The sequence below is a fragment of the Capra hircus genome, chromosome 16 (assembly GCF_001704415.2).
Source record: "Capra hircus breed San Clemente chromosome 16, ASM170441v1, whole genome shotgun sequence".
Classification (NCBI taxonomy): domain Eukaryota; kingdom Metazoa; phylum Chordata; class Mammalia; order Artiodactyla; family Bovidae; genus Capra; species Capra hircus.
The window spans coordinates 50,709,543-50,737,275 of NC_030823.1; the positions used below are offsets into that span (position 1 = coordinate 50,709,543).

Below are 27,733 nucleotides of genomic sequence, written 5' to 3' on the forward strand. Positions count from 1 at the left end.
ACTATATTAAAAAGATCTTCATGACCCAGATAACCATGATGGTGTGATCACTTACCTAGAGCCAGACATCCTGGAATGTGAAGTCAATAGGCCTTAGGAAGCACCACTACAAATAAAGCTAGTGGAGGTGATGGAATTCCAGTTGAGCTATTTCAAATCCTAAAAGATGATGCTGTGAAAGTGCTGCACTCAACATGCCAGCAAATTTGGAAAACTCGGCAGTGGCCCAGGACTGGAAAAGGTCAGTTTTCATTCCAATTCCGAAGAAGGACAATGCCAAAGAATGTTCAAACTACAGTACAGTTGCACTCATCTCACATGTTAGCAAAGTAATGTTCAAAATTCTCCAAGCCAGGCTTCAACAGTATGTTTTGAACCATGAACTTCCAGATGTTTAAGCTGGATTTAGAAAAGGTAGAGGAATCAGATATCAAATTGCCAACATCTGTTGGATCATTGAAAAAGCAAGAGAGTTCCACAAAAACATCTACTTCTGCTTTATTGACTACGCCAAAGCTTTTGATAGTATGGATCACAACAAACTGTGGAAAATTCTTCAAGAGATGGGAATACCAGACCACTTGACTTGCCTCCTGAGAAATCTGTATGGAGGTCAAGAAGCAACAGTTAGAACTGGACATAGAACAACAGACTGGTTCCAAATTGGGAAAGGAGTATGTCAAGGCTGTATATTGTCACCCTGCTTATTTAACTTACATGCAGAGTACATCATGTGAAATGCTGGGCTGGATGAAGCTCAAGCTGGAATCAAGATTGCCAGGAGAAATATCAGTAACATCAGATACGCAGATGACACCACCCTTATGACAGAAAGTGAAGAACTAAAGAGCCTCTTGATGAAAGTGAAAGAGGAGAGTGAAAAAGCTGGCTTAAAGCTCAACATTCAGAAAACTAGATCATGGCATCCAGTCCCATCACTTCATGGCAAATAGATGGGGAAACAATGGAAACAGTGACAGACTTTATTTTCTTGGGCTCCAAAATCACTGCAGTTGGTGACTGCAGCCATGAAATTAAGATGATTGCTCCTTGGAAGAAAAGCTATGACCAACCTAGACAGCATATTAAAAAGCAGAGACATTACTTTGCCAACAAAGGTCCCTCTAGTCAAAGCTATGGTTTTTCCAGTAGCCATGTATGAATGTGAGAATTGGACCATAAAGAAAGCTGAGTGCCGAAGAACTGATGTTTTTGAACTGTGGTGTTGGAGAAGACTCTTGAGAATCCCTTGAACTGCAAGGAGATCCAACCAGTCAATCCTAAAGAAAATCAATCCTGAATATTCATTGGAAGGACTGCTGCTGAAGCTGAAACTCCAATACTTTGGCCACCTGATGTGAAGAACTGACTCATTGGAAAAGATCCTGATGCTGGGAAAGATTGAAGGCAGGAGGAGAAGGGTTTGACAGAGGATGAGATGTTTGGATGGCATCACCGACTCGATGGACATGAGTTTGAGCAAGCTCTGGGAGTTGGTGAAGGACAGGGAAGCCTGGCATATGGCAGTCCATGGCATCACAAAATATTGGACATGACTGAGTGACTGAACTGAAATGAAGAATATCAGTTCTCTATAATCTCTTTTGGAAAACAGAAGAGGGAATACTCCCTAACGCATTCTGTGAGGCCAACCTTACTCTAATACCAAAATCAGATAAAGATATTACAAGACAGGAAAACTGTAGACTAGTTCTTCCTTTCCAGAAAGATGCAAAATCCTCAACAAAATATTAGCAAATTGAATCCAATAACATATAAAATGAATTATACCACAATCAAGTGGGATTTATTCCAGGTATGCAAAGATTTGGAAATCAATGTAATCTATCACATCAATAATGTAAAGAAGAGAAATCACATTGCCTTATCAGTAGATTGAAAAAAGAGCATTTGACATAATTTAAACACCCATTCATAATAAACCTGGTGGGTTCCCTCATGGCTCAGATAGTAAAGAATCTGCCTACAATGTGGGAGACCTGGGTTCAATCCCTGGGGTTGGGAAGATCTCCTGAAGGAGGGCATGGCAGCTCACTCCAGTATTCTTGCCTGGAGAATCCCCATGGACAGAGAGTTGCAAAGAGTTGGACACGACTGATCAACTAAGCACAGTACCCATGATAAACCAACAAACCACCACAACAACTCTTGGCAAATTAGGAATGAAGGGGAACATCCTCAACCTGATAAAGTACATCAATAAAAAGCCTAAAAGCTAACATCATACTTAATGGTGAGAAACTAAAACCTTTCCAATTAAAATCAGGAATAAGGTGAAGATGTCCCCTTTCACCACTCATTTTCAACATTGCCTTTTATGTCATAGCTAATGCAATAAGACAGGAAAAGAGAATAAAACATTATAGATTGGGAAGGAAAAAAAGTCTTCTTTGGTGAGGTGTCTGTTCAGATCTTTTGCCCATTTTGTAGACTGCATGATTGCTTATGCAGAAAATCCCAAAGAATTGACAAAAAGCCCTCCTGGAACTAATAAGCAATTATAGCAAGGTTTCAGGATACAAGATTAATATGCAAAAGTCAATTGCTATCTTATAAACCAACAGTGAACAACTGGAATTTGAAATTAAAGACACAACACTGCTTAACATTAGCACCAAAAAAAAAAAAAAAAAAAAGAGAAAGAAATGCTTAGGAATAAATCTAACTATAAATTTTATTCACTAAGTATAAATTTATTTATTGAAATAAAATACTTTGCTATATGAAAAAAAGAGCTATATGAAGAAAACCATAAAATGTTGATGAAAGACATCAAAGTAGTTTAAATAAATGAAGAGATATTTCATGTTTATTTGAAATTCCTTAATGACATATGATATTTAACATCTTTTCATATGCTTATTTTACATCTGTATATCTTTAAAAAAATATTTATTTATTTGGCTGTACCAGGTCTTAGTGCATCATGCGAGATCTAGTTTCTTGACCAAGGACTGAACCCAGACCCCCTACACTGGGAGCCCAGAGCCTTAGCTACTAGACCACCGGGGAAGTCCATGCATATCTTCTTTGGTGAGGTGTCTCTTCAGATCTTTTTCCCAGTCTTAAGTTGGGATGTTTGTTTTCTTATTGATTCATTTATTATTTTACACTGATTTACAGTGTTATTTACTTTCTGCTATACAGCAAAGTGATTCAGTTACAGATATATACAGTCTTTTAAAATACTCTTTTCCATTATGGTTTATTACAGGATGTCGGATATGGTTTCCTGTGCTATATGGTAGGATCTTCTTGTTTATATATTCTATATGTAATAGCTTACATCTGCTAATTCCAACCTTCCACTCCATCCCTCCTCTGACCCCCCTCCCTTGGTAACCACAAGTCTGTTCTCTATATCCACCAAGACTCATTTATTTTGGATTCATACTTTTAGCATCTTTATTTCTAAGTGCTTATAGCATCTGTATTCGTAATTGCCATAAACTGGAAGCAACCAAGATATCCTTTAAAAGGTAAATGAATAAACAAATTATGGTACATCTCTACTATGAAATATTAGTGATTAAAAATAAATGAGTTATCAAATCATGAAAAGACATGAAGGAATCTTAAGTGCATATTGCTTAGAGAGAAAACCTAGTCTGAGAAGGTTACGTACTGTATGATTTCAACTGTATGAAATTCTGGAAAAAGTAAAGATTATAGGGACAGTAAAAAGATCAGTGCTTGCCAGGGGCCCAGGGGCTTGAGGAGAATAGGGGATTTTAGGGCAGTGAAATTATTCTGTATGATACTATAATGGTGGAGACTTGTCACCACACATTTGTCAAAACCAAACAATGTACAACACAAAAAGTGAGTCTTAATGTAAACTATGGACTTAGTTAACAATAACACATCAATATTGGTTCGTCAATTGTAACAAATGTACTGCACTGATACAAAATGTGAATAACAGGGGAAACTGTGTTGGGAGTGGTGGGATATATGGAAACTCTCTGTACTATCTGATCAATTTCCTGTAAACCTAAACCTGTTAGAAAAAAATAAGGCATAAAAAAACATGAAACACATTAGTTCTTTGGAAAATGCCACCCATATCGTCATCATCACCATCCCCCTTGATCTTTGTGTCCTATGGACCTTTAGTATTTCCCATGAGTAAGAGAAATTCTGTGTGTTACATTTTGCTTTTCTCTTCCCAGGCTTCACTACTTTCAGTTCCCCAAAAGCTGACAAGCCATTATTAAGAAATCAAAGCAAGCAGGAAGTTTTAAATGACTTCACAAAATTGCATGAACCTCTACCACATGTTAGGCAAGGAAAGAGCTTCCTAGTTCTCCCCGATAATATCACTTGTTCCCTTTACTTGGAAAACTGCTAAATGCTCCTGTCAGACAGAAGTCCTGCTGCTGATGCAGACAGATTATATAAGCTCCATCTTGCTGAGCTGTCCTACCATGAGATAAACTGTTATTATTATCATCATCCTCTAACATATTTTGAGAACTTCCTGTGAACTGGGCCCTGTTGAAGCATGTTGTATGCATTCTTTCATTTAATCTGCATGACAGCCCTATACAAGGGTCCTATTACTATCTCCAATTTAGAGATGAAGAAGCTGAGACTCAAAAGGTGAAGAGGACAGCATTATTTTGATACCAAAACCAGACAAAGACACTACAAGAAAACAACAGACCAATATTTCTTATGAACACTGATACCAAGATCCTCAACAAAATATGAGCAAACGGAAGCCATCAGTACATTAAAAGGATTATACACTATGACCAGATGGGATTGATTCCTGGAATGAAGACGTGATGGTTCAACATATGAAAATCAATCCATGTAATATATCACATTAACAGAAAGAAGGAAAAAAAGCGATCATCTCAATTGACGTAAAAAAAAGCATGTGACAAAATGCAACACTCTTTCCTGATAAAAGCACTCAACAGAAAGGAAATAGAGGGAATTACTTCAACATGATAAAAGCCAAATATGAAAAGTTTGCAGGTGGCGTCATACTCAAAGGTGAAAGACTGAAAGCTTTTCTTCTAAAATCAAGAACAAGATGCCTGCTTTTACCACTTCCATTCAACAAACTACTGGAAGCCTTAGCCAGACCAAATAGGCAAGAAAAAGGAATAAAGGAATCCAAATTGGAAAGGAAGAAGTAAAATGATCTCTGTTCAGAAACTACATGATCTTATATGTACTAAATCCTAAAGCGTCCATGAAAAAACAACCCTGTTAGAACTAATAAACAAAATTCAGTAGCAAAGTGGTAGGATACAAAATCAACACACAAACACTGGTTGTATTTCTCTATAGTCACAATGAACAACCTGAAAAGGAAGTTAAAAAAATAATTTCAGAGACTTCCCTGGCGGTCCAGTGTTAAGATGCTGCAATTCCACTGCAGGGGGCGCAAGTCTGATCACTGGTCAGGGACTAAGATCCCACCTGTGGCACAGCGCAGCCAACATTTTTTTAAAAGTTAAAAGAGGAAATAATTTCATTTAAAATAGCATCAAAAAGAATAATACTTTAGAATAAATTTAACCAAGGTGGTAAAAGATGTATACACTGAAAACTATAAAGTGTTGCTGGCAGAGATTAAAGAGGAGACAAATAAATGGAGAGACACTCTGTATTCATGGATTGAAAGATTTATATTGTTTAAGATGCCATTACTACCCAGAAGGATCTACAGATTCAATGCAATCCTTATCAAAATCCCAATAGCAATTTTTATAGAAACAGAAAAATCCATCCTAAAATTTATACGGAATCTCAATGGAACTGCATAGCCAAAACAATTGTGAAAAAGAAAAAGTTGGAGGTCTCACACTTACTGATTTCAAAACTTACTTTTGATAGGTGCAAAGCTAATCTAATTGAAAGTGTGATACTGACATAAGGTCAGGCATATAGACCAATGGAACAGGATGGACAGTACAGAAATAAACCTTTGCATGTATGGTCAAATGATTTTCCACAAGGCTGCTAAGATCATCCAGTGGGTGAAAGAACAGTATTTTCGACAACTGATGCTAGGAAAAACTGCAAAAGAATTACCTTGGACTCTTACCTTACACTGTATACAAAAAGTAACTCAAAGAGGATCAAAGACTTATTGGTGTGCTTGCTCGGTCCTGTCTGCCTCTCTGTGACCTCATGGACTCTAGCTCACCAGGCTCCTCTGTCCATGGGATTTTTCCAGGCAAGAATACTGGAGTCAGTTGCCATTTCCTCCTCCAGAGGATCTTCCCGACTCAAGGATTGAACCCGTGTCTTCTGAGTCTCCTGCACTGCAGGAGGATTCTTTACCACTGAGCCACTGCAGAAGCCTGGCTCAAAGACTTAAACATAGCTTAAAACTATAAAACTTTTAGAGGAAAACATAGGAGGAAAGCTTTATGACATCGGATTTGGTTATGCTTTTTTGGATATGGTACCAAAAGTATAAGCAACAAAAATAAAACAGATAAATTCAACTATATAAAAATTTAAAACTTCTATGAATCAAAGTACACAATTAACAGGGTGAAAGGCCATCTACAGAATGGGAGAAAATACTTGCAAATCATATAACTGAAAAAGAGTTAATATCAAGAATATGAGGCTTCCCAGGTGGTGTTAGTGGTAAAGAATCCACTTGCCAATGCAGGAGCTGTAAAAGACACGGGCCGATCCCTGGGTCGGGAAGATCCCCTGGAGGAGGGAGTGGCAACCCACTCCAGTACTCCTGCCTGGAGAATCCCATGGACAGAGGAGCTTGGTGGGCTACACTCCATGGGGTCACAAAGAGTTGGACTCTACTGAAGAGACTTAGCACGCACGCACATCAAGAATATACAGGGACTTCCCTGGTGGTCCAGTGGTTAAGAATCCATTTTCCAATGCAGGGGACATGGATTTGATCCCTGGTCAGGGAACTAAGATCCCACGTGCTATGGGGTAACTAAGCTTGCATGCTGTAACTACTGAGCCCAAGCACCACAACCAGAGAGAAGGCTAGGCACCACACTGAAGAGCTCGTGTGCTGCTCCCACGTGCTACAACTAAGGCCTGACACAGCCAAGTAAATACATAAATATTTTAAAAAGAATATATAGACAACTCCTATAACTCAATAACAAAACACCCCAAATAACCTAATCGAATATGGCAAAGAACTGGAATAGACATTCTCCAAAGAAGATACACAAATGGCCAACAAACAGAAAGATGCTCAACATTACTAATCATTACGGTAACGCAAATCAAAACCACGAGATATCACCTCATACCACCTGGATGGCTATTATCAAAAACAAGCGAACAACGGAAAACATGTGTTGGCAAGGATGTGGAGGAAGTGGAACACTTAGGCACTGCTGAGAATGTAAAACAGTGCGGCTGATATGAAAAAAAGTATGGTGGCTTCTCAAAAATTTTAGTATAAAATTATCACATGATCCAGCGAGTCCACTTCTGGGCGTATACCTGAAAGAATTGAAATCAGGAACTTGAAGAGACATCTGTACACTAATGTTTATGGCAGCATGATTCACAGTTGGGCTTTCCTGGTGGCTCAGACAGTAAAGAATCTGCCTGCAATGCAGGAGACCCGGGTTCAGTCCCTGGGTTGGGAAGATCCCCTGGAGAAGTGAATGCCAACCCACTCCAGTATTCTGACCTGGAAAATTCCATGGAGAGAGGTTATAGTTCATGGGGTCGGACACGACTGAATGACTAACACTAACTATCCACAATTGCCAAAAGGTGGAAGCAACCCATGTGTCCATCGACTGATGACTGGATAAGCAAAATGTGACCCATCCATGGACTGGAATATTATTCAGCTTTAAGAACTGGGCTCAAGTTCAGCTCTCCCATTTCCTAGCAGGGTGACCTTGGGCAAGTGATACCTCAGTTTCCTGATCTGTAAATGAGGGTAACATTAGGACAGTCTTATAAGTTGTTGGTGACATAATACATATAAAAGCATGCATGTTTTTAGAAGAAAACATAGAGCGAATGCAAAGTGTTCTCTTGGGAGCAGGAGGATGTGCTCTGGAGTCGGAAAGCCTGGAGTTCAAGCCCCGTCGCTGCTGCTCTCCAGCTGGGCAGCCCAGGGCATGGCTCTTTGCTTCTCTGCTGTTGCTCCTTGAGCTGTAAAAGTGAGTTTCATAAGCTAGGCTTCACAGAACTGACAAAAGGTACTGCTTGATGAAGTGTTCAAAGTAGTAGGAAAACATTTTTGAAATTAATGTGTGTGTGTATGTGTTTGATCTATTTCGTTTTAACAGGTTCTTGGCTGTCCTGTCTGTCCCCTTACCCCAGCCCCCCACTGCCTCAGAAAGCGATGGAGTGCAGAAACAGTAGGAAAACAGGGTTTTCAAAAGAATAAGCATATGAGGAAACGGCCAGGGGCTGGTGGGACGGCAAGTCTGGGAGTGGAATGAAACAGGAAGCTTCTCTGCTTCCCCATCGGCTGGATCCTCCCTCCTGGTCTCCCTAGGAGAGCCCTCGGGATGAGCAAGGGTCCACAGAGGCTGGTACCAGCACCCCAGCCTCTCTCTGTGACCTCAGGCAGGATCCTCAGCCTATCTGTGCCCCAGTGACCTCACTGGGGCAGACTACAGCCCTTACCTCCTAAGGATGGAATGAGTTAATACACTCGAAAGTGCAAAGAGCAGGGCCTGGCACGAAGCAAGCCCTCGGTAACCATCAGCTGTCTCTGTTATTAACGCCCCTGACCCAGCAACAGCTTCCTGGCTCCCTCACCTCTCTGTTTCCAGGTCTCCATGCCAGGCTCCTCTCCCCTCAGATGCTCCCCGGGATTCTAGGGTTGTATCTGTTTCCTCCTCAGTCTGTTTCTATGGGCTGGGGCTGCTGCACCACCCCTTGGACTGTTGGATGCGTATTTCCAACCCCTGGTTCACCTCCAGGTCCCAAACTGCCTGGCGGCTTCCTGAATGCTGAGGTGCTCACTCAGCAATCCTGCCCCCTCCATTCTTGATAATCATATTATCACCCTCCAGCTCATCCAGCCATGTTTCTCCATGGCCCCTGTTGTTTACCCACTACTTCTCCCAAAAAACTGTCAAACCAGTCTCATAGCAATGGTCCAGGCAGGAGGGAGTATTAATGTGGTGGGCAGAATGGTCTCTCAAAGATGTTGTTCATTCACTAAGTCGTGTCTGACTCTTTGTGACTCCATGGACTGCAGCACACCAGGCTCCTCTGTCCTCCACTATCTCCCGGAGTTTGCTCAAATCCATGTCCATTGAGTCAGTGATGCTATCTTACCATCTCTTCCTCTGCCGTCCTCTTCTCCTTTTGCCTTCAGTCTTTCCCAGCATCATGGTCTTTTCCAATGAGTCAGTTCTTCAAATCAGATGGACAATGTACTGGAGCTTCAGCTTCAGCATCAGTCCTTCCAGTGAATATTCAGGGTTAATTTCCTTTTGGATTGACTGTTTTGATCTCCTTGCAGTCCAAGGGACTCTCAAGAGTCTTCTCAATCCACAGTTCGAAAGCATCAGTTCTTCGGTGCTCAGCCTTCTTTATGGTCCAGCACTCACATCCATACGTGACTATTGGAAAAACCATAGCTTTGACTCAGAAATGCCCATGCCCTGATCTCTGAAAATATAATCCATTATGTGGCAAAAGGGACCATGCAGATGTAATCAGTGATCTTAAAAGAGGAAGGCTATCCTAGGTTATCCAAGAGGGAGCAGAGAACTTCCTCTGGCTAGGAAAGAAGAGATGGGGTTCGTGCTGTGCCTTCACTTAACAGCCCCAATGCGCCTCTTCTGGGAAAGGAACTAGTAGTAAAGAATCCATCTGCCAATGCAGGAGACACAAGGGATGCAGGTTCGATCCCTGGGTCAAGAAGATCCCCTGCCGCAGGAAATGGCAACCCACCCCATTATTCTTGCCTGAAAAATCCTATGGACAGAGGAGCCTGGCAGGCTACAGTCCATGGGGTCGCTAAGAGTGGGACACAGAGTGAGCTGCTGCTGCTGCTGCTAAGTCGCTTCAGTCGTGTCCAACTCTGTGCGACCCCATAGACGGCAGCCCACCAGGCTCCCCCGTCCCTGGGATTCTCCAGGCAAGAACACCGGAGTGGGTTGCCGTTTCCTTCTCCAATGCATGAAAGTGAAAAGTGCAAGTGAACCACGCACACACATTTCCTGTTACCCAGATCCCCACTAGATGGCGCCATCTCAGTCTGCGGCGTGAGTGAGGATCACTAGACTATACCAGGGACGGCGGAGGCTGATGGGCTGCCGCCTATGGGGTCGCAGAGTCGGGCACGACTGAGGCGGCGTAGCAGCAGCAGCAGACTATACCTACATGTTTCACTGACAACCCCACCCTGGATTCCACAGGGTGCAATCTCCCTAGCTTAGCCAATTACCTTGTCACCTCAGTTAACCTTCAAGGAATTTCTCATATTTAGATATTAGATGTTCCCAAAGCTAAATTTACACGCAAAAAGCTTTTTAGCTTCTTTTTAAGAAGCTTGAGTCAGCCCAGTCTGAAACTCAGCCCCACCTCCCCGGGCTAGCTATGTGATTTGGGCAAGTCCCTTAACCTTCCTGAGTTCCACTTCCACAGCTTCAAATAAGGATAATAATGATAAGAGCAGTTCTTACCCGCACAGGGTTTGTTTTGAGGATATAATTTTATAAAAATATATAGAACATACATAGAAGATACATAAAGTCATGAGAGAGATGATAAGCAGTCCATAAATACATGCTATAGCTTTTGTGTATTCTGTATGCTATTCAAAAGATTATGATCTTTCTTTCACCTCATATCAGTCAGAATGGTTACTATAAGCAACAACAACAGGAAATAACAAGTGTTGGTAAGGATGTTGGGAAGGTAAAAGCCCTGTGCACTGTTGGTGAGGATATAAATTAGTGCAGCTGCTATGGAAAACAGCATGGCAGTTCCTCAAACAACTAAAAATAAAATTATCATGTGATCCAGCAAGTCTACTTTTGGGTATATATCCCAAAGAACTGAAAGTAGAGGCATGAAGAGATATTTATACACCCACGTTCATAGCATTGTTTGCAACAGCCAAAAGGTCAAAACAACCCAAGTGTCCACTGGTAGATGAATGAATAAACAAAATGTGGCAAATCCATACAATGAAATATTATTCAGCCTTAAAAAGAAAGGAAATTCAGATACACGCGACAGCATGGATGAACCCTGAGGTCACCGTTGTTGTTTTTCAGTTGCCAAGTCGTATCTCTTTACGACCCCATGGACGGCAGCATGCCAGGCTTCCCTCTCCTTCACTCCGTGAAATAAGCCAGTCATGAAAAGACAAATACTATATGGTTGTACTTCTGTGAGGCACCCAGAGGGGTCAAGTGCATAGAGAAAGAAAGCAGAATGGTGGTTGCTGGGGGCTGGGAGGTGGGGGGATGGGGAGTGGTTTCATGGGGACCGGGTTTCAGTTCTGCAAGATGAAACATGTTCTGGCGATGCATGGGGGTGACGGGTTGCACAACAACGCAAACATTATTTAATGCCACTGAACTGTATACTTTTAAAAAAGTAGTTAAGATGGCAGATTTTATGTTATGTGCATTTTATCACAATAAAATAATGAGAGTATGATCTAGTCCTTTCCTCTGAACTTTTTCCTCTTGGAAGCCTTCCACCTCCAAGTGAAAAAGCAGCCCCACCAACCGCTGTGGTGGGAACTGACCGATGAAATCAGCTGCCAGTTCTCAAACAGGGGACAAAAAAATTCCCCGAGGACTGGTGAGATCAGACAGGTGAACCCCCAGAGTTAGGAGCACTTGGGCAGGAGTCAGGGGTAGGACGGGTGGGGGTGGGGAACGGGGTGGGATAGGAGTGCAGTCCAGGTAGGATGACACGGTGGGTGGGGGGTACAGACGGGGAGTCGGCAGGTGCCCCCTCCTCAGGTCTGCTTCATGCCATGGGTTTCCCCAGAGAATCCCCTTGTCACCTTACATCTCAAAGTGCGGATGTTCACTCAGAATAAGAGTGTGAACAAAAATGACACGGGTACCATACTTCACCCTGCAGATCACTGAAGATCCAGTGGGTGGACAACACCCTATGCTGGGGAGGGAGTGGGAGAGGGATGCCCACTGCTGGCCGGACACCGCATCTGGGAACCTCTGGCGGGCAATGTGGCCGCGCTCGTCTGCGTTACAGCCGTACGTGTCCCTGGACACAGCAGCCGCACCTTCCCATCCGTGAAGTGCTGATAGATAGACAATTCCAGTAATCTTGTTTGAGAATAATAAATAAGATGATGATGTCAGAAATCTTTGTACAGACATAAATTTACATTTCTTTTAGAGGAAAAAATGCTTGGGTAAATTTGCTTGTTGTTATTGTTCAGCTGCTCAGTCATATCTGACTCTTTGAGATCACATGGAGTATAGTACACCAGGCCTCCCTATCTTTCACTATCTCCCAGAGCTTGCTCAAACTCATGTCCATCCAGTCAGTGATGCCATCCAAATATCTCATCCTCTGTCATCCCCTTCTCCTCCTGCCTTCAATCTTTCCCAGCATCAGGGCCTTTTCCAATGAGTTGGCTCTTCCCATCAGGTGGCCAAAGTATTGAAGCTTCAGCTTCAGCAGCAGTCCTTCCAATGAATATTTGGGACTGATTTCCTATAGGACTGACTGGTTTGATTTCTTTGCAGTCCAAGGGACTCTCAAGAGTCTTCTCCAACACCACAGTTCAAAAGCATCAGCGCTCAGCGCTCAGCCCTCATTATGGTCCAACTCTCACATCCATACATGACTACTGGAAAAACCATAGCTTTGACTAGATGGACCTTTGTTGGCAAAGTAATGTCTCTGCTTTTTAATACGCTGTCTAGGTTGGCCATAGTTTTTCTTCCAAGGAGCAAGTTTCTTTTAATTTCATGGCTGCAGTCATCATCTGCAGTGATTTTGGAGCCCAAGAAAATATTTCACTGTTTCCATTGGTTTCCCATCTATCTGTCATGAAGTGATGGGACCAGATGACATGATCTTCATTTTTTGAATGTTGGGTTTTAAGCCAGCTTTTTCACTCTCCTTTCCACCTTCATCAAGAGGCTCTTTAGTTCTGTTTCACTCTCTGCCATAAGGGTAGTGTCATCTGCATATCTGAGGTTATTGATATTTCTCCCTGCAATCTCGATTTCATCTTGTGCTTCATCCAGCCTGGCATTTCGCATGATGTACTCTGCATATAAGTTAAATAAGCAGGGTGACAATATACAGCCTTGACGTACTCCTATCTCAATTTGGAACCAGTCCATTGTTCCATGTCTGGTTCTAACTGCTTCATGACCTGAACACAGGTTTCTCAGGAGGCAGGTCAGGTGGTCTGGTACTCCCATCTCTTGAAGAATTTTCCAGTGTGTTGTGATCCACACAAAGGCTTTAACATAGTCAATGAAGCAGAAGTAGATGTTTTTCTGGAATTGTCTTGTAAGAAAATAAACAAATAAAAAAGAGTATGATGTCAACGCTGGTTCTTTTCTAAGAGGCAGCCCAGAACCAGCAGGTGCCATGGTCAGAGACAAGAGCCACCTGGTTGTACGAATTCTGGTCGGTGTGAGAGCAAGCCTCAGATCCCATCTGAGAAGCGCTGACACAGGCTGGACAGATCGCTCCACCCATGAGAAGGAGCAGTCCCAGGACGATGGTCACTGAGGGTTAGAGGTGCGTGCATCAGCATTTCATCCCCCGGGCATTTCTGTCCTTTCTCCTTCTCTTCCAGCTCCACCCTCCCAGCCACAGCTCTGAAACGACTTGGGCTGTCCTACAGCTCAGTCTTCTAGGGGATCCTGGCACCTCCCCAGGATGGGACTGGGAGTGTCCCTTAAATGGGGAGTTCTTACACGGTCAGCCCTTCACTGTGTAACCTTCGCTTCTCTCTTCCTCAAAACAAACGTTACTGAAATAATACACACACACACACACACACACACACACACACACAAGCAGGAGCTCCCAGAACATCAGAAGGGAAGAAGCACCAATCAAGAAGGGACAGGAAGGGAACACTGGTGGTTCTCAAAGTGTGGTCCTGGAACCAATTCCAGGGGACCCCACTCTGACCTGAACCTGGGGAGCATATAAATATGAAGATTCCTGGGCCTTACCCCAAACCCACTGGGATCAGAATGTCTAGGAGCCCATGTTTAACAAGCACTCTTATATAGAGTGTTTATACACTCTTACACAGAATGGTGGCTCAGATGGTAAAGAATGTGTTTGCAATGCAGGAGACCCAGGTTTGATTTCTGGGTCAGGAAAATTTTCCCCTGGACAGGGAAATGGCAACCCACTCCAGTATTCCTGCCTGGAGAATTTCACGGACAGAGGAGCCTGGCAGGCTACAGTCCATGGGGTGGCAAAGAGTCAGACACAACTGAACAACTAACAGTTTCACTTTATACCAATGGAAAATCCAACTGTTGGCTTGTGGTATTTCTTTATTCTGGAAGAAACGAGCCCCTTTCTCAGCAGACTATAGATAATAGCCACATCCAACTCTAAAAAAAATTATAGTTTGCAAGGCACATCAAATCATATAGATTATAATTTGAAAGATTTAACTCTGAAATGAGCAAGGCTGAGGCTTCGGAGTGTGTAAAATGGGAGGAAGGGAGACTGCACGCGTGGCAGCCAGGATGGGCACTGGCAGGTCTCCTCCTTGCTTGCACATGTGTGTGCCAAGTCGCTTCAGTCACGTCCGACCGTTTGTTACCATATGGACCGTAGCCTGCCAGACTCCTCTGTCCATGGATTCTCTAGGCAAGAATACTGGAGTGGATTGTCATTTCCTCCTCCAGGGGATCTTCCTGACCCAGGGATCGAACTCATGTCTCTTATGTCTCGTGTGTTGGTACGCGGGTTCTTTACCGCTAGCGACACCCAGGAAGCCCACTCCCCCTTGCTTACAGTCCTTCAAATCTTCTTCCACTGCTTTTCAGATAAAGGTCAAAATCCTTAGTGTGACGTGAAGGAGGCCTACTCGTCACTAAGCCCTCCTCCTTTCCGATCTGACTCCTGGACACCCTGGTTGTCTCTCAGTCCCTTGGGTCTACCCCAGGACCTTTGCATATGCTGTTCCCTTCTCCCTTTGTCAAATCCTCTTTGTTCTCCATATTCCTTTGCTTTAGAGCCCCAGGTTTGGAATGGAATTAGTCACACCTTTGTGGGATCATCTGACTTATGTCCCTCTCTCCTGCAGCTTCCTGATCGCAGGGCCCATGTCCAGTCCCACCATCACTGTATCCCCCCAGTTTTGGAATGGAATTAGTCACACCTTTGTGGGATCACCTGACTTATGTCCCTCTCTCCTGCAGCTTCCTGATCGCAGGGCCCACGTCCAGTCCCGCCATCACTGTATCTCTAGGCTGGCCTTGGTTCTGTGGCTCCGGGTAAATATTGTGGAATGAATGAATGATAACAGTTCTTACTGTTGACTACGAACAGTTCTCACTAGCCTGGCTATAAACAGGTTTCCTGGGCTTCCCTAGTGGTTCAGTGGTTAAGAATCCATCTGCCAATACAGGGGACATGGGATTGATCCCTAGTCTGGGAAGATGTCACAGGCTTTAGAGCGACTAAGCCTGTATGCCACAACTTCTGAACCTGTGCTCTAGACCTATGCTTGGCAACGAGAAACCACTGCGACAAGAAGCCTGTGTACCTCAACGAAGAGAAGCCTCCACTCGCTGCAACTCGAGAAAACTTGTGTGCAGCAACCAAGACCTAGCACAGCCAAAAATAAAATAAATAAATAAATAAACAGCCTTCCTATTGCCTTTAGGGAATTACATTTCTTTCAGGATACAGGGAAAAAATCTGGACAGTAAGACACTGCAGATACCAATATTGATTTTTCCCTGAACCAAATGATTACAAGTGACTTTTATTTTTTTCCTTATACTTTCCCAATTTTAAAAAACAAGAAGCATGGAACTACTTCCCATTATCAGAAAAAGTAAACAATGTCAAACTATTATAAAACAAACACTCCAAACAATATTTCAGCCTTGCTGATAAATAGAACTCTTTAGAAGTGTGACTGCCTATTTTTTAGGATTGATCCAGATAAATAAAACAATCTTTTTTATTTGCTAGATGTAACCTCTGGGTAATTTGAAGGATGACTTTTTTATTAATACATATCCCTGAATCTTGGCTTTGGTGGCTCAGCTGGTAAAGAATCTGCCTGCAATGCGGGAGACCTGCGTTTGATCCCTAGGTTGGGAAGATACCCTGGAAAAGGGAATGGCTACCCACTCCGGTATTCTGGCCTGGCAAATTCCATGGACTGTATAGGCCATGGGGTCACAAAGAGTTGGACACGACTGAACGACTTTCACTTCCACATCTACTAAATAAGATTCCATTCTGAATCTTATTTAGTAGAATGACTTCTAGTGGCATTAATAACATAAACTATAAATTGACTGCTGAATGATTCTTCAGGATGGGTCACAGCTGATCAAAGGTGATCCTCCTGGAACTTCCCTCATGGCACAGTGGATAAGAATCTGCTTGCCAATGCAGGGGACATGGGTTCGATCTCTGGTCTTGGAAGATCCCACATGCTGGGGAGCAACTGATCCTGTGGGCCACAGCTACTGAGCCCTCACCCTGGAGCCCACAAGCCGCAGCTACTGAAGCCCATGTGCCTGGAGGCTGTGCTCTACAACAAGGGAAGCCTCTGCAATGAGAAGCCTGTGCACTGCAACACAGAGTAGACCTCGCTCGCCACAGCTAGAGAAATGAAGGCCCAGCACAGCCAAAAATAAACAAATAAATGAATAAACACTAATTTTTAAAAAATGGGTGATCCTTCCGAACAGAAAGGCCCAATGAAGTCAGCAGAGGGGCAATGTTTACCTTGTCATGTTTTATAAAACTGGAAAATGCTGCCATGTCTGCAGGTTTCAGTTCTTCCAAGTAGACCCATGTCCCCACACCCCTCTTTAGAGCAACTCTCTTCTGCCAAACCCATTTAAACCATGGGAAGGTGATTCGTCTAAGAGAAGACAGAAGCGCTCATCAGAATTCTATCCCCAAAACGCTTGGTGATTCATGTATCATCTATACTCCAAGAAGCCAAAATGAGCTCACACTTCTGGAAATGCAACTGATTCCTTCATAAATTAACCTGACTGTTGCTGGTGGTGACTTATTTCTTAAACTAAGTTCAGGGAGCAGTAAGCCGTCACTTATTTTTATACAATGAATGCAACTCAGTTTCTGTCTGGTTAGTAACTGTCCTCACTGGTTTTCTTTTCCAAACGGCTTGTTAATGTCAGTGGATCCTCATCTCAACCCTCTGAGGATGCTTCTCTTCTTCTGAGAAGAGTCTCTCCGTCTTGTGAGCCCAAAACAATGACCACTGTGTCTTTTACTGAGCACCACATGCCAGCCTCTTTATGTGCATTTTTCACTTAACCCTCACAACCATCCTGTGAGGTAAGAGGTTTACAGACAGGGAAAATGAGCTCAGAGTGATTAGTCTGGTTGAAATCACTCAGCCACAAAGCAGCCTAATGAGATTCAAACCCAGGTCTGCCTATCTCCAAAGCCTCCACTTTTAAAAATTGCTAGTTTCCTCAAATGGACCACTCTGCTATGGATGGATAGTCTGGGAGGCTTTGGGCATGTGTGTTGGTTGGGAGGATATACAGAATATCTATAAACTTTTTTCTTAATTTTGCTGTAAGCCTAAAATTGCTCTTTAGAAAATAGTCTTTGAGGAAGAAAAGATGATAGACATTTTGTCACATCTTCAAGCAGCTCACTCTCCATGCTCTTTAGGAGAAACACACTATACACTCACTGATGAAACCTATCTGGAAAGGGCAAGTATACATCACCAGTAATAAAATGACCTATTGCATTATAAAAAAAATTACTACAGTTTTTTTTAATATCATAGTCAGGTTCAAAACAGAGATCTCTGTCTCTACTTTAGCCAGACAGGAAGTAACGTGTGTCCTCAGTCACTCAGTTGTGTCTGACTTTTTTGTGACCCTATGGACTGTAGCTTACCAGGCTCCTCTGTCCATGAAATTTTCCAGGCAAGCATACTGGAGTGGGTTGCCATTTCCTTTTCCAGGAGATCTTCCAGGCCCAGGGATCGAACCCATATCTCCTACACTGCAGGTAGATTCATTACTGCTGAGCCACTGGGAAGCCCAGAACAGGAAATAAAACCACCCCAAATCTATGCCTTATTATGATAGAGGAGAAACTGCAATTCTTCTTTTTCTCCCCCCACCACCCCGAACTTTGCACACTGCACAGATTTTTCTGTGTCCTTGAAAGGAAACCACATCATGGAGAAGACTCTCAAGGGGAGGTTCATGGAGTTAATTTTAAATCTGTTGAGCTTATGATAAACATTATCAGAAAACTAGGAATAAAGGGGGGAACTTGCTCACTTAGTAAGAACATGTACAAAAAACCTACAGCTTACTTCGTACTTAATGTGAAAGACTAAATGCTTTCCCTAAGTTCAGGAACAAGCAAATATAAAGATTTATACTGGGCCCCTGGTGGTTCAGTGGTTAAGTCTGCCTTGCAATGTAGGGGACATGGGTTCAATCCCTGGTCAGGGAACTAAGATCATACTTGCCATGGAGGAACTAAGCCCACACTGCAACTAGAGAGTCCATGCATTGCAACGGAAGATCCTGCACGATACAACAAAGATCCTGCATGCTGAAACTGAGACCCAATGCAGCCAAATAAAATAAATAAATATTTTAAAAATTTATGCCACTCTTCTTCAACAGAGTCCTAGAAGTGTTAACCAGACAAAATAAAAGCAAGGAAAAGGAAATGAAAGGCATTCAGATAACCTTTTCTGAAAGGAGAAATAAAACTAACCTTACTGTAGATGACATGATTGTTTGTGTATAAAATCCCAAGAAATCTACAAAAACCCTTATATAGAGAGTTCAGTTAATGTTGCAAGACACTAAGAAGCATACAGAGATCAACTGTATTTCTATATAATGTCAATGAACATGTAAAAATTAAAAAATGAACAAAATAAAAAATATAATGCCTTTTGTGTAACAGTGTGTGTGTGTGCACTAAGTCGCTTCAGTCATGTCTGACTCTTTGCAACCCTATGGACTGTACCCTGCCATACTCCTCTGTCCATGGGATTCTCCAGGCAAGAATACTGGAGTGGGTTGCCATGCTCTCCTCCAGGGGAATCTTCCTGACCCAGGGATCAAACTCGAGTCTCTTACGTCTCCTGCATTGGCAGGTGGGTTCTTTACCACTAGGGCCACCTGGGAAGCCCAAATACCATTTAAAATCACTTGAAGAAAAAGAGAGAGAGAGAGAGAGAGGAAGAGAAATGCTGAAGTGTAAGTCTAACAAATCATGTACAGAACTTGTGTGCTAAAAATTACACACCACTCACGAGAGACATCAAAGACCACCTGAGTCAGTGAAGAAATAGACCATGTTCATGAACTGAGAGACAGTGCAGCAGAACATCCATTACTCCCACATGGAATGAAGGACTAAACAAATTCCAATCAGAATTGCAGCATGATATTTTGTATACACAGACGGCTTACACTGAAATGCAAATGAAAAGGCAAAGGAACTAGAATAGGTTAAAAAATTTGAAGAATAAAGTGGGAGGAGTCACTCTACCTGATTTAAGACTCTCACAGCAATAGGAATCAAGGCTGTGTCATAAAGGTAGAGGGATTGCCTCACAGATCCATGAAACATACTAGGGAACTCAGAAACAGCCCCTACAGCAGCATGGCCGGATTATATTTGACAAATTTGCAAAAGCAATTCAATAAGAAAGGACAGTCTTTTTAACAAATGATTCTAGAACAACTCAATATTCACATGCAATAAAAGTGAACACTGACCTAAATCTCACATCATAAACAAAAGTGAACCCAAAATGGTTCACAGATTTTAACATAAAACTATAAAGCACTTCAAAGAACATATAAGAGAAAATCCTCAGGATCAAGGACTTGGTGGCATGTTCTTAGACATGATACTAAAAGCATGATCTATGAAGGAAAAAAATAATGACCTGGACTTCATCAAAAGTTAAAACTTTTGCTCTGTGAAATATCCTGCTAAGAGAATGAAAAGACAAGCTATGGATGGGAGAAAATATTTGCAAACCATCTATCTGATGAGGGACTCATACCTAAAGTACCTAAAGAATTCTCAAAATTCAATGGTGAAAAAACAACTGGATTAGAAATGGTTAAAAGACATTAAGAGCTACATCACCAAAGAGGGTATGTAGAAGGCAAATAAGTACACGAGAAGACATTTAACATCACTATCGATTTGGGAAATGCAAATCAAGACTATGATAAGAAACCACTACACACTTACTAAAACCGCTAAAATAAAAAACAGTGTTTATACTAATTGCTGGTGGGGATGCAGAGAAACTTATCTCGTACATTGCTGGTGTGACTAAAAAATGGTGCAGCCACCCTGGATAAGATTCTGGCAGTTTCTCCACAAACTGATATATTAACATAAATGTTGATCCATGCAATCATACTCCTGAGCATTCATCTCGGAGAAATAAAACTTTTATTCACAGAAAAACCTGTTCACAAATGTTTATAGTAGATTTATTTGTTACAGCCCCTAATGGAATCACAATGTCCTTCAATAAGTGAATGGTTAAACATAGGTGGTACATCCATAACATGGGCTATTACTCAGCAATAAAAGAACCAGCTAATAACATAGATCGATGTCAAAGTCATTACACTGAGCAAAAAAAAACCAAAAAACAATGGCAAAGGTCACAGATGTTACGATTCCATTTATGTAATATTCTCAAAATGGTAAAAATTATAGAGATGAAGAATAGATTAGCGGTTGCTGGGGCTTGGGGATGGTGGTGGGAGAAAGTATTGTGACCATAAAGGGAATATCATGGGACTTTCTTGGTGGTCCAGTAGTGAGATTCTGAGCTCCCAAAGCAGGCGGCCTGGGTTCAACCCCTGGTCAGGGAACTAGATCTCACAAGCTGCACTAAGACCCAGTGCAGCTAAGTAAATAAATACATTAAAAAAAAAAAATGTCACAGGGGAGATCTTTGACGATGGAGTAGTTCTATACACCTTGGTGTGTGTGTGTGTGTTCAGTTGTTCAGTCGTGTCCAACTCTTTACAACCCCACAGACTGTAGCCCACCAGGCTCCTCTGTCCATGGGATTTTCCAGGCAAGAATACTGGAGCAGATTGCCATTTTCTCCTTTAGGGGTCTTCCTAACCCAGGGATCAAACCTGCATTTCCTGCATTGGCAGACAGCTTTTTTTTTTTTTTTTTTTACCACTTGAGCTACCTGGGAAGTCAATTCTGTATCTTGGCGGCTACACACAAATTCATACATGTGATAAAATGCACAGAACAATACACACACTTTGTGCCATTCTCTCTCTACTGTTTGTGAACCTATCATTTCAAAATAAAAAGTCTTTTAACAATCTGTTGAGTGAAGCCTGAAAGAGACCTGCCTTTTAAAGTTGTAAATTCCACTGCATTTTTCTTTCAATATTTTAACCTCTAAAATATTGAAATATTTTAAAAGGCTCAAAGCAACTGTTGTGTGTGTGTGTGTGTGTGTGTGTGTGTGTGTGTAGCAGAGTTTTATTAAAGTGAAAAATGACAGAGAAAGCTGACACAGACATCAGAAGGGGGACACAGAGTGCCCCCAAAGCCACTGTTTTGACTAACTCCTTACTTTCTCCCAATTTCTTATCATCAAGCTGGGACTGTGGACCAAGCCACAGCTAACACAGAGAATGAAGTGAAATGAGAGGATACTGTGGTTATGCCCAAGGCTTACCCTGATTTACTACCTGGAGGTAGGGGTAGGGGAGGGCCCCAAGGGACCCACAACAGTCTCCAGAAGCTCTGAAAAGGGCAAGAGGCTGTTGGTCAAGCTGGGCACTTCAGGTGGCTCTGGCTGCCAGACCTGGAGCAGGTGAAGGTCAAGCACCAGCTCCATGCCCACCTTCCAAACAGCCCCATCAGGCAGCGGGGAAGGGGACCCTGGGTGGGACATCGCAGAACAGACACGGTCAGCGAAGGACGGAAGGCACGTCTCACTCTGCATCCTGCTCACTCTTATCACGTGAGCCAGGGGGCTCCAGCACACCTGACAATTGGTTATTGGTAGCACACCGAAGATGAGACGGTTAGATATCATCATGGACTCAATGGACGTGAACCTGAGCAAACTCTGGGAGCGGTGAAGGACGGGAGGCCTGGCGTGCTGCGGTCCATGGGGCCGCAAAGAGTGAACACAACTGAGCAACTGAACGACAGCCACAAAGCACACGGAGGAAGGCAGAGGATGTCAGCCAGAGGCTGGGCTTCAGAAGCGGCCGGAGTCCGCAGTGGACTGGACTTCTACAGAGACGAGGGGCTGGGCAGGAAGAGGTCTTACCTCTAAAACAAGGTCTGAGTCTCCATGCCTTCCAATCGTAGTACTTTTATTCAAGACAAAAAAGCCTTCTGCGCTCTTTAGATAGGCTTTCATACTCTCTGCTTTTCCTAGAAAAGGTTTGCAGAAAAAAATCTGGTTAGAAAAAAGAGTCCTTTAATTATTCAATATCATATTTAGAATGAGTGAAATATACCATAATGTCACAAGAGGAAAATCAGCAGAGGTAGGAGTGGATAGATGGATTTAACAATGATCATAATTACAGTTCTTCACATTTTTAACACTGTCTTTTCAACACTGATATCTGTCATAGATAAACTTGGTTCTGATTATCAGAGGACACGCTTTATGTAACTCAGAGCACAAACAAGCAATAGCAAAAGCAACCCAACAACAAATCTGAATTCCACGGACAACCGTTCTCCAACTCCCATTAAGCTTAGTTTGAGGTTAGTTATTTGCCATGATCAAGTACTAAGAATTACTGACCTACCACTTACTAGCTCTGCGACTCTGGTTGCATTAATTATTCTCTCTGTAAACCTCAGTTTTCTCATCTGTAAAATGGGGCTAGTAATACTCAGTATCCCAAAGGGTTTTGTTTAAACGCAGTGATACATGTGAAGTATCTAGAACGGTGTTTGCTAAACACACTTTTCTCCTACTGTGATTATTACTATTACTAATCTTGGGTTTCTTGAACTTTGAATCAAGGAACCCCAACCTTATAAAGAGTTTCTTAAAGTGCAGAGAGCAAATCATCAAGGAAATGGGCATTAGATGATACTTTCAAGTCACTGTATTTTGCTATACATTTAGGTAGAAAAACAGAATGATTTCCAAAGACAAAGTATTAAGATTATAGCTTAGTCAGGACTCTGTACCTACTTTTTCCTGGTGTTTTATTTATGAAAATGTGAAACACACAGAAAAGTTCAAAGAAGTAGATAGTGAATTCCTATACAACCACCACCCAGATTCCACAATTGACCTTTTGCTATATTTACTTTATCACATATCTACCCATGATCCTTCCATCCATTTTATATTTCAACGCAGTTCAAAGTAAGTCTATACATGTGTTTTGGTTGTATAGGTTGCTCCCTGATTGCTCAGGCAGTAAAGAATCCACCTACAATGTGGGATCCTGGGTTCGACCCCTGGGCTGGGAAGATCCCCTGGAGGAGAGCATGGCAACCCACTTCAGTATTCCTGCCTTTGGCAGGTTCCAAGATGTTGATGATAATTCACATGACACAATATTTGAATTCCAGTTTGAGAGATGTCCAGCTACACAGTGTGACAACCTCCATCTTAACGCCTTGTAAAGAAAGTCTCTTTTCACCTGAAATGTCACTGAAGTGTGAAGCTGTTGTACTGTGGATAAAAACAAAAGTCATTTAGAGGCTTCCATGGTGGTCCAAGATCCTGTATGCCACCATGAGGCTCGAAGAACCCACGTGCCACAACTAAGACCAGGTGCAGCCAAATAAGTAAAGATTTTTTATAAAGAAAAAGGAAAAAACCTACTATTAAAAACAAAACAAAAAAACAAACAAATGAAAACAAAAGCCATCTGGGCGTGACTGTAACAGGCCTCTTGTCTGGTTCTGCTTTCCATCCACATCTCCATCACTGCATCCACTACTAAGTATGAGGATGAACCCCTTCAGCCCAGTGAAGTGTGAGGCTCTGGGCTATCCTTTTATAGACATTGCCTCTTTTCATTCTCAGAACAACCCTGCAAGGTAGATGTCAGTATTGTCCCACTTTACAGATGAGGAAACTGTGACTCAGAGAGGTTAAGGTCACACAATAGTAAGTGTGTGGCAACTCTGGACCTTAGTCTATAACCACTGCACAAACCTCCTGTGTTGCTGGTGGGGCAGAGTGGGGTGGGGGAATTGCGCGATCTGCTGATGCTTGGGACATGCAACAACAGAAAGTCTTCAAAACCAGCATTCTATCTGCTGAAAGGAAGATGAGATCCTACCTGGGGATAAGAGAAATAAAAATAAGCAGGATAGTTTATATCTGTAAACTCTGAGGCCTGTGGATGTCCCACTAATACTGATGCTTCCATATAATGAGAAATAAAATTTATTAAGTTCACTGTCATGAACATAGCGGAAAGACATTTCCTCTTTCCAAACAACCATGCTACTGCCTTCAGTTATTAATCTTCATTGGCAGAGCACCATGTTATCCAGGAATTAATCTAAAATGTAAACTTGCAAGAAATGTCTCTGTTGTAGGAAAACCACAGGACAGGCCACTAATTTAAAACTTAAAACTTGGGTCATGTATATATTTGTTTTTCAGCTGTCACCCGAGACAACCCCAAAGCTGATGTCTTCCCTCTGCTCAGACGCCCCCCTTTGGGGCAACCTCGTGACCACTGTGGCTAAAGGCGCCCTCAGTCATGTTATTCCCCTGTTAGTTTTCCCCTGCTGGATTTCCTTCCTCGTACTTATTCTCTGACCTTTTCTTGTTCCTTTATTTAGTCGTGTTTGCTGTCTGTTTCTCTTTCACTCACTAAGATATATATTCCTGGAAAACCAGGACTGTGTTGATTTTGTCTTGGGTTTTGGGCCACACTCTGTGGCATGTGGGATCTCAGTTTCTGGACCAGGGGTTGAACCCTCTCACCCCCTGCATTGGAAGTGTGGAATCTTAACCACTGGGCCGCCAGAGAAGTCCCTTGATTTTGTTAAGAAGCAATTCTTCATGGGTTTCTTGTGCTCATCATACCCATCTTCAGAGCAAAGGCATTGAAAGATTTTGTCCTGCACCACCCTTCCAAGGATGCTTATATGACAAACAGCCTGGAGAATAAAGGTAATGTTTATAATAAAGACAACAGCTCCTTCTGAGGCTAAAGTCAGGCAGGTTTGCTAGCAGCCCCTTTCAAAGACTGAGATTTCCTAAGTTTGGAGTTTCTTATCTGGGACACAGACTCACCGCATGCACCAGCAGCCACCTTGGCTGTTCTTCACTACCCCGAGGGACTTTCAGGGCAACAGGAATCCCTATGCCTACGCAGCTCTGGCTGCTGGTTGTGTCTGCTGTGCTGTGAGCATTCACGTTCTTAGTTTCTGGCCTAGGAGTCTTGCCTTCTGCCAGTACCTATAAGGTGGGCAGGCTAACTTTCAAACAAGGTGAAACCTCACAGCCTTTGCAGTTGTTCTGTGCAGGGCACCATCTCCAGCGCCAGGGCAGCGCCTGGTCAGCAGGTGCTTGGTCAACACTTGCTGACTGAGCAAAAATACAAATGACACCTCCAAGCAAGCCAGTGTGGCCAGCAGCTAGGAATCTCTGACAGTAACTACCTTTCATTTTTCCTTTCAGCATCTATCCTAGATAACTTCTTGGAGAACCTAAATTCTATCTCTAGCTTTTGGACTGGACAAGATTATTCCACCTTAATCTTGCCCTGTGCATCACTTCTTTGTCTGAAAACACTGCAGAAAGTAATTTGAATGTGTTTAGCTCTGTGAATTCGTTCTTACTCAGCGTCATGGGGCACCCACTACAATAAAAAGCAAAAGAGCTAAAATCATCTGCATTCCCCCTGACCCCTCTGGATGGCTCAGAATTGGGCTACAGGAGCAAAACTTCTTTTGAGGACATTAAAAGGCCTCAAAGTTCCTTAAAGAAAGACAGGTGAGGTAAGGGGTGGGTGAGTGGGTGTGTATCTGACCATTGGGTGGGTATTGGCTATAAATCAGGGGAAACAAGGGTTCCTCTCAATTTCAGCGGTACCCCCAAGGACATCCAGAAGCTGGTGCCAAGCAGGGGCCTGAAGTTTCCTCGAAGGCTACCTCGGGGTGGGGGTGGGGGCTGCACTTAGGAAGGAAAGGCTGGTGTTGGGATAGCTTCTCTGGGGTGCTCCCGGCGACCCGAGCCTGGATCGGAGAAAAGTTCAGCCTCGGGTGGGGCGGGGTCCCCAGCCTACCGCAAGCCCTTGACCTAGCAGGGCTGGCCTCTTCCGGCCCGGGTTTCCGTCCGCCGCCTCCTTAGGTGTCGCTCTCACCTGGCCAGAGGAAGAAGCCCACGTCCCGTCCTCCGCCAAGAGCCCGGCCCGCTCGGGAGGCGCCGGGCTCGCTCCGGGCGAGGCCGCCCGGCCGCGCTCCCGAGGAGTCTCCAGCCGGCGGCCCGCAGCCCGCGCGCCCTCCCGGCCTGTGTACGCGCGTCGCCATGGCAACGCCGCCGGGCCGGCCGCCCGGTGAGGGGCGTGGCCTGCTAGGCGCGGTGCGCGGAGAGCACTCGGCGAATTACAGCCTGTGGCAGCTCCGCGAGCCTTCCCGGATCCGCGGTCTAGCCCCATTTCATGGGTGGGGAAGTTGGCTCGGTGGTCACAGAGGTAGTCCAAAGTTTTACATCGAGGAAGGAGCAGACTCTAGAATCCTTCCTCCTATCCTTTGGTCTAGGCTGGGTGCGTTGGGAGGGGGTGGTCAGGCATGGGAGAGTAATGGAGCTGAACTAGCAGCCTGGAGGTTAGTACCCTCCGCCCCTGGAGGTTAGTACCCTCCGCCCCTGCCAGATATCTAGTTCTCTCTGTTGCAGAGGAGAAAAGAGTAGGGTACGGGGGGGGGGGGGAACCACTTCTGGGCGTGGGTGTGGAGACGGGAGACGGGTGGGAGGAAGGAATACTTTTGAAAGAATGAAGGATTCTCCCACTGTTGTTCAGTCGCTCGGTCGTGTCTGACTCTTTGCGACCCTGTGGACAGCAGCGCGCCAGGCTTCCCTGTCCTTCACTATCTCCCGGGGTTTGCTAGAAAGAGGTTATTTACAAGCCCACGGTCCTACTGTTCTGTCCTTCCCTGTCAGAACTGACTATTCATTCATTGCTCTTTATTTCTACAAACATCACCTGAGTCCCTACAAATGTCAGACGGTGGCCCCAGTGTTGATCCGGATCAGATCTTTAAGAAGCCCCCCACCTACCCATCCACGGGCCTAGGACTGGGTCGGGGGGGTGGGGGATAGATGGAGTGTGTGGGGGATAGATGGAGTGTGTGGAGAAGACATGCCAATCCCATCTCCTATCGCCTTTTTCAGGTCAACCCCTTCTGTCTGAGAGCAGAACAGCCCTACTGACCACCTACAGAATGCCCCATTTCCCTGGCAGGAAATGACTGACAGGTTGCCCCCAGAGAAACTCAAAACATTTATCCAAAAAAGATGAAAGATGGCAGACTCCTTCCTTGTCAATTAGAAGATAAAAGAGAGAGAAATCAC

General features: G+C 43.6%; 1 protein-coding gene across 1 annotated transcript in view; it reads right to left on the reverse strand.

Moving 5' to 3' along the window:
- FHAD1 (forkhead associated phosphopeptide binding domain 1) overlaps positions 1-26,663 on the reverse strand; it is a 159,547-nt gene extending 132,884 nt beyond the window's left edge. The window contains exons 1-2 of the mRNA XM_018060595.1: positions 26,526-26,663; positions 22,493-22,599 (exon numbers count right to left, since the gene is read on the reverse strand). Of these exons, the coding sequence (XP_017916084.1) occupies positions 22,493-22,585 (93 nt within the window). The 5' untranslated portion in view covers positions 22,586-22,599; positions 26,526-26,663. The remainder of the gene's footprint in view (positions 1-22,492; positions 22,600-26,525) is intronic.